Genomic DNA, 7,439 nt, shown 5'->3' with positions numbered 1-7,439 from the left:
ACTGACATGGGGGCCTTACATTCCTCAGCTAATACCTTGCTCTGGTTGTTTTTTTTTTTTTCTTTTGCGCTAAGCAAGCAGGCCAGTGTGCTTAGCACCTTCAACTTCCAGCTGTCAGGCAGCCAAATTTAGAGGTGGGACATATCCAGAGTTGTACAGCCTACAGCCCAACACATCATGAAGGTGATCTCTGTAATATCTTTGAAGAGACATATTAATAGTACTATCCAAGTACTAAACACAAATTATACAAGGAAGCTTCAGGGCAGACCACAGCTTGTTAACTTCAGTTTTCCATCAGGCAATACTGGTTAAGCCAAAGGAGAGGGCGAACAGTTTTGCCTTCTGAAGGTCTGGACAAAAATCTGTGTTTATTCTACTGCTGTGTGTAGATACATAATAGATTTGGGAGGTTTTTGGTTTGCCAAACATGACAGAAATAGCCAAGAGGAGACTTTTCATACAGGAGGAGACTGTCTAAATTGGCAATGAGGCCCATAATGCAGATTTTTATTTGTGACCGTATCAGGATCTGAAAGCAACTGAAAATTCAAAACCAGAAATGACCCTGTAAAGTACAAAACCCAAATCACCACATACATACTTAGCATTCCACGAACCAGAGATATCAAGGAACACATTCTACTGTATTAAAATAGACAAATTTATATATATATTCTCATATATAAGTATATACACTTCTATGCAAAATGCCTGTCTCTACATTTTCATTAGCAACAGCAGAATAGGAAGCTTCCACTAATCTATTTCTATTTTAATCTATTCTGAAGCTACTCAGTATTAAAATCATTTTAAGAACCACTCAGCATCACAATTAAGACTATAATCCAATATAACAGGCTCCAAGCTGATTTTTCCTAGCATTTCTACATTGAAGCAAAATATGTCATGGGGAGTCTAGTTTGTCAACACCAGACAGCCTTTCTATGATGAGCGGTGAGCTCAAATTAAACAAGCATGCAACTAGATTGCCCAAAAGAGCAGGGTCCCTATGGTCAGAACAGGAACTTGGAGGAGTCCCAAAGTCTGGAGTCCTTTAGATCTATCCCAGCTCAGGGAACAAGAGTCATTTTGCATCTTAGCCAGACTTTGACTCTGGTATTTCCAAAAAGACGGTGCCAGAATGCAGAGGGTTCTGCTTTCGCCAGCTTAGTCTTCAGGAAGTATCTTCTTGCTCCTATCTTCTTGCTCCATCATGATCTTATATTTTCTTTTGAAAAAGCCAAACTGAGGAGGAAAAAAAAAGAAAAGAACTTAAGTCTTTGTGAATGCATTAATTTCCCCTTTTCTTAAAAAGAAAAAGAAAATTCCAAGTTTTTCCCTGTCAGAGTCGCAGTAAGTGAATGAATAAATGCAGGATGCAACCCAGGTATGACTTCTGACAGAGTTATAAGCCTAAAGGCTGACATTGTTCAAAACTCTTCAGAACATCTATAAACACCTCAAAACATTCAAGCATTCGGGAAAGCACTTCAAAATAGGTCTTTAGAGGCTATACTGCAACACTCAAAATAGCTCAGAATGTAAGATCGAGGTCTTACAACAGTAAGTGGCAGAGGTCCTTCAATGAGCATTTGACAAAACTGCTTTCGTGCTTGGAGAAATCTTAAAATCATGCATGCAGCTAACAAAAAGGTATCTTTTGTTGTGTGTGCGTGAAGGATACCCACCTTCCAGAGGAGCAGAATAATGAAAAACAGCAAGAGAAGTCCACCAATAGAGCTTCCTATGACAGTAGGTACAGGATCAAACACTTCCTCTTTCAGGAAGATAAGAGTTATCTGAAACAGAATCAAGGTCAAATTATCACACACTGAAGCCCGGTTATCTTTTTCTCATCAGCTTTTAACTGAGAAAGCTATTTGGTTTGAGCTAGCATTCAAACTTTAAACTCTGTGCTAGATGCCCCATTAATCTACCTCTGCAGGTACTTTGTGATACAGTATGGAAGGGTTTTTTATTATTATTATTTTTGTATTATTCCAAGACTAGTTGAGGGAATTAAATTTACTAAGTCTTCATTATGAGTTTACAGTGATTACAACAGTCACCAGTGACAATCTTCAGAATAAAAAACATGACTTTCCAAGGGAAAGAGGATTCATGTTGAAATCCTTGAGAAGACAAGAGGTCTCTGTGTTAGCCAGACATGTTAGAGGATAAACAGAGTTCAACATAGAACTTCTCAGATTGTTGCTATGCACTAGCAAACACCCTCCCTTTGTTTTTGTCCTATGATCAAAACCTGATTTTACTAAATTCAATAGCAGAAAAGCTGCTTGCTTTAAAGGGCCCAGGATTTCATTCTGGGGACTTTGTTGGTTCTCCGGGTTCAGCAAAACCAGCTGGATTTCTGACTTGTTCCTGCCCCTAAAACAGGACCAAGCTGCCTACACAATGCTCAGATACCTCAGCGTTATGTTCCTCTTCTTTCAGCCCCTGATATAGTTGCCTGTTGAAGGTGATTTTTCCAGGGATCAGGAGGTCAATTCTTCTTTTCAAGAACTATGGAGTAAGAAGCAGAAGGAGCAAAACACGAGTTACTTTTCAGTCTTTTCTGGAGGGGAAAAAAAAAAAAAAAAAAAAAAAATTGCATGTTGCAACAGCAAATCCTCCTTCAGAACTACCCTGTGCAGTGCTGCCACCAAGCTGAACACTGCGTACATCTCTTTCCATGCGACTATCACTGATGAGAAATTGTCTAGACCAAAGCTTGTGGTACTGGAACAATAATTTCACAGGCAGCAATTTCTGAAGGAAGTAAGGAGAATGCAGTAGCTCTTCTAAGAGCCAAGCGCCTCCTGGGAGGCTCTGCCATGAATAAAACATCACTTTTGCTCCACAGGGTCAGAAAATAGCATCACGCACAGAAGAGCAAAATCTCTGCTGGGATGCAGAAGAAATCCTTGCATGAAACCTCTGGCAGCTAGCAGATTTTAGCAAACAAAGACGGAGAAGTGCAGTCTTTTGCATATACCTGGTCTGCGTTAATTAAGGACAATTCAGCTGCCACGGTGATGTTTTCATTATCTGCTTGGATGGAACAATACACACACTGATACTGCACGTCCTGAGTGACCTGCAACGAGAGGGATGTCAACCACAGATAAACTCCCTGGATGTCACAGGTACCCATCCTGTCACCTCGTGGTAAACTGCTGCAACAGCAGGGACCAATCTGGCTCACCTCTAGTTCTGTGCTGTTGGAATAGTCCCTTAGATGAGGCACCAGTTCATCACTGACTCTGCACTCTGTTGTATCCTGAAATTGAACAGTTACAGCTCAGTGCCTTGGCCACGATGCCAATGTGTGTACAGAGCAGTGTGGTAGCACTGCAAAGGCTGGGACAGCCCCAGCCCAGAGGAAAGCCCCAGCCCAGAGGAATCATGGAATCATTAAGATTGGAAAAGACCTTCAAGATCATCTGGTCCAACCATCCCCCTACCACCAATATCACCCACTGAACCATGTCCCTAAGCACCACGTCCCCTGATGCAACTTGAGGCCATTCCCTCTAGTCCTATCACTGATTTTCTGCAGGAAGAGGCTGACCCCCAGCTCCCCACCTCTTCCCTTAAGGTAGATGTAAAGAGCAATAAGGTCTCCCCTAAGCCTCCTCTTCTCCAGACTAAACACCCCCAGTTCCCTCAGCTGCTCCTCATAGGACTTTTGTTCCAGGCCCTTCAGCAGCTTTGTGGCCCTTCTCTGGACACGTTCCAGGGCCTTGATGTGCTGAGGGGCCCAAAACTGAACACAGTACTGAGGTGTGGCCTCACCACAGCAGAATACGAGGGGACAATCACCTCCCTGCTCCTGCTGGCCACGCTATTCCTGACACAAGTCAGGATACCACTGGCCTTTTTGGCCACCTGGGCACACTGCAGGCTCACGCTCAGTTGAGTGCCAATACCCCAGCTCCTTTTCCTTTCCAGCCACTCCTCCCACAGCTTGCAGCACAAGAACTGGGCTGCATTTGGAAGTGTTGCCAGCAGGCCGAGAGAGGTGAGCCTACCCCTCTACTTAGCTCTGGTGAGGCCACGCTTGGAGTATTGTGTGGGGCAGGGTGCTGAGAGGATGGAGCCGGACTCTTTTCAGTTGTGCCTAGCGACAGGATGAGAGGGCAGAGGCACAAACAGGAGGTTCCGGCTCAATATGATGGGGCACTTCTTTCCTGTGCGGGTGACAGAGCGCTGGGACACGCTTCCCAGCGACGCTCGGGAGTCTCCTCTGGAGATATCCAAACCCCGCCGGGCCACCACCCTGCGCAAGGCGCTATGACCGGCTGATCCCCACAGCCCCCTTCCACCATCGGCCATTTTGAGCCTGTGTCCGCCCCGCCCCGCTCCCGCCCTCTCGCAGTCTCGCGAGGCCCCGTTTGAAACGGCGGCGGGCGGGCGGGCGGGCTCGGCGGCTCCCCTCGGGCAGGCCCGGCCCGGCCATGCCGCTGCAGCCGCGGCTCCTCCGCACGTACTCGCGGCGCGGCGGCCACCTCCGCCCGCTGCCGCAGCCCGCCCGCTGGATTTCGCCGCCTCAGGACCGCAGGCGGCTCTTCAGCTCCACCTCGGCCGGCTCCAGCTCCGCCTGCTCCAGCGCCCTCTCCGCCGCTTCGGACGACCCCGACTTCTCTCCGCCAGGGAAGCGCCGCCGGCAGCCGCTGGGTGAGCGCCCCGCCCGGGCTCGGTGTCTGCGGAGCCGGCGCGGCGCCGCCACCGAGGAGAAGGATGAGAAGGAGAACCGGCCGCCCGCCCTCAGCTCCCCGTCGCCCTCCCCGCTGCCTCCCCGCGCCGCCCGCCGCCGCCGCCAGGGGCCGGCCCGCGGGGCTCGGCGGCCGCTGCTCTGCAGCACCCCGCAGTGGGCGCCCCGCCGCAGCCGCCGCCCGCCGCCGGCGGAGCTCAGCAGCAGGCTGGAGGGAGGCTCGGGGCTGCAGGGCAGCCTGGAGCTCTTCTCGTCGCCCCGAGGGGGGCAGGACGCCTCGCTCTGCAGCGGGCCCAGCACGCCCGAGTCGTTGAGGGGAGATGGGGAGGAGGCGAAGGCGTCGCCGAGCGGGAGCAAGGAGGGGACGGGGCTGGCTTGGTCCGAAGCCGCGGGTAGGAGCAGTGAGAGGGGCTTGGCACCAAGGGCCAGCAGGGTTCTGAGGGCGTCCGTGCGGGGCCCCCTGTTCCTGCAGCAAAGCGCAAGCGGTCCTCCTGCTAACAGCGAGCCCCTGCACTCCACCCCGTATGATGGTGCCAGGGCTGAAGAGCCCTGCGATGATGTAGAAGGAGATTCAAGAGAAGGAAACCTGAGCAGCCAGAGAGGCAAAACCAAGCACCAGCCTACGCTGGTGGTGGTCTTGAACCGTCAGGAAGTGCCGCTGTGGCTGACAAGCATGAAAGCTGACAAAAAGGCAGACGCTCAACGTTCCTGCCAGAAACCAGCGTCGCCTTTGGGCCCTCAAGGAATGGTGGAATATAAAATTAAAAGCACCAAGGTCACTTCTGCAGAGGGAAGTGCCTGTAGAAGAGCTTGCATCAGTGGCTTCAGTGCCAAGCGGTGGGATAGGCAAATAAGGCTCCGTCCCCTAAGACTGAAAAATAAGAGACAGCAGCATGCTAATAACTCTTTTTTCAGACCACAAACGAGAGCAAAAGGAAGGAAGAAGGGTGGTCAGGAGATGTCTGTAGATACAAGAGACAACGATTGTTCATTCCTCAATAACTCCCATGCCTGGGGTAGACTTCGAGCGTCTCTGTCCTTCCATAAGAAAAAGAAAGTTACTGCAGACGAGTGTTCCTACAGTAGCATCCTTTGTGCCCCTTTTGTGAATTCCGAGGTTACAGGGCACCAAGCAACCCCATCTTCTAGTATGGCTCAGTACTGTGCTTTGTCTGCTTCTTCCATGGCACTGCTGGCTCCCAGGAATTCCTGTTCAGGCCTGGAGGTAATGCTTACAGACGCAGAGAAGGTGTTTGGGGAATGCCACCAGGAGAGACCTATCACTTTTGAGGAATGCATTCCCTTAGATAAGATGAAAGACTGCAAGAAAATTGGAGAAGGGGTGTTTGGAGAGGTTTTCCAGATTGACAGTAAGAGAGGACCTGTGGCCTTAAAAATAATTCCCATTGAGGGGACTGAAAGAGTGAATGGTGAAGCTCAAAAAAGCTTTGGGGAGATTCTACCTGAGATAATAATTTCAAAGGAACTTAGTCTTCTCTCTGAAGAGTCCATGAATAGGACCGTAGGGTTCATTAGCTTGTACTCTGTGCACTGTGTTCAAGGGGCCTATCCTAAGTATCTCTTAGAAGCTTGGGACAAATACGACAAAGTAACAGGATCAGAAAATGATCGGCCAGACCTTTTTGGGGAAGAGCAACTCTTCATGGTGCTGGAGTTTGAATTTGGAGGCAGTGACTTGGAGAACATGAAAGGCAGCTTGAGTTCGGTGGCTTCAGCAAAAAGCATTTTGCACCAGGTAACTGCTTCCCTGGCTGTGGCAGAACAGGAACTGCACTTTGAGCACAGAGACTTACACTGGGGGAACGTGCTGGTAAAGAAAACAGATGTCAAAGAGCTTAATTATGTGTTGAATGGGACGATGTGCACAATCCCCACAAGAGGGATCCATGTCAACATCATAGATTATACCTTGTCTCGGCTGGAGAAAGATGGGTTAACTGTTTTTTGTGACCTTTCCACTGATGAAGAGCTGTTCCAAGGCACAGGAGACTACCAGTTTGATATCTACAGGCAAATGAAAGCAGAGAACTCCAACAGCTGGACTGACTATAATCCCCACAGCAATGTCCTCTGGTTGCACTATTTGTCAGATAAACTTTTGAAAGATATGGTTTACAAGAAAAAAGAATCCACTTCTGCCATGAGAAAAATAAAGCAGCAGCTCGTTCAGTTCCATAAAGAAGTACTGACCTTTGGGTCTGCCAGTGAAGTTCTGCATAGCAGCAGCCTCTTCCAGTGAGTAAAGGAGCACAATGCTTCCAAGAACTAAGTCACTGATGCCCCTGTCCCCTTTGTCATTTTTCTGTATGGTCTTTTTAAATGTTGGCACGATGAACAAATGTTATGATTGGTTACCAGCATGTAAAGTAAACTATGAAAAATGTGTAAAAATGCACAAAAAAAAAAAGCCGCCTGCTTTAAGATGTTTCCATATGTACTTTTTTGAGGGGTGAGGGTGGAAGGGAACAGACTTGACATTGGAGGTGGAGGGAAAAGATTTCTTCAGGCTTAGTTCGTGCCCCGAATTCCACTTGGATTATTAGAAGTTCTTCCCTTACTATATTTATTTCTTACAAATTAAAACAAACAACCAAAAAGATGGATGAAGGTAAATATTGTCAGCCCAGTTAGAAATAGAAAGGGAGGAAAAACCTACATTTGGACTTAGTTTTTAAAATGAACTTTTGCTCAGTTTGGCCCA

The 7,439-nt window shown here is 48.2% G+C and overlaps 2 protein-coding genes across 4 annotated transcripts in view; one reads left to right on the top strand and one right to left on the bottom strand.

Annotated features, from left to right (window-relative positions):
- Positions 1 to 478: 478 nt before the first annotated feature.
- Positions 479 to 7,439, bottom strand: part of ITGAE (integrin subunit alpha E) — a 31,138-nt gene continuing 24,177 nt past the window's right edge. For 2 of the 3 annotated variants that reach the window (XM_035342946.1, XM_035342948.1), the window contains 5 exons: positions 3,200 to 3,283; positions 2,999 to 3,100; positions 2,431 to 2,526; positions 1,692 to 1,802; positions 479 to 1,248 (listed from right to left, as the gene is read on the bottom strand). In XM_035342946.1, the coding sequence (XP_035198837.1) occupies positions 1,171 to 1,248; positions 1,692 to 1,802; positions 2,431 to 2,526; positions 2,999 to 3,100; positions 3,200 to 3,283 (471 nt within the window). In that variant the 3' untranslated portion in view covers positions 479 to 1,170. The remainder of the gene's footprint in view (positions 1,249 to 1,691; positions 1,803 to 2,430; positions 2,527 to 2,998; positions 3,101 to 3,199; positions 3,284 to 7,439) is intronic. The other variant, XM_035342947.1, reaches the window with a different exon arrangement.
- Positions 4,332 to 7,276, top strand: HASPIN (histone H3 associated protein kinase). The gene is made up of 2 exons (XM_035342963.1): positions 4,332 to 5,061; positions 5,134 to 7,276. The coding sequence occupies exons 1-2, from the start codon at positions 4,461 to 4,463 to the stop codon at positions 6,975 to 6,977; spliced, it is 2,445 nt and encodes an 814-aa protein (XP_035198854.1). The 5' UTR covers positions 4,332 to 4,460; the 3' UTR covers positions 6,978 to 7,276.

This window comes from Oxyura jamaicensis, chromosome 19 (genome assembly GCF_011077185.1).
Source record: "Oxyura jamaicensis isolate SHBP4307 breed ruddy duck chromosome 19, BPBGC_Ojam_1.0, whole genome shotgun sequence".
Lineage (NCBI taxonomy): Eukaryota > Metazoa > Chordata > Aves > Anseriformes > Anatidae > Oxyura > Oxyura jamaicensis.
This window is presented reverse-complemented; position numbering and strand designations above follow the sequence as displayed.

Excerpts from the sequence above, each read along its gene's own strand:
- HASPIN (XM_035342963.1), top strand. The coding sequence starts at position 4,461 with ATGCCGCTGCAGCCGCGGCTCCTCCGCACGTACTCGCGGCGCGGCGGC. Across the intron at positions 5,062-5,133 it reads GGAGGAGGCGAAGGCGTCGC|CACCAAGGGCCAGCAGGGTT; the intron begins CGAGCGGGAGCA and ends AGAGGGGCTTGG.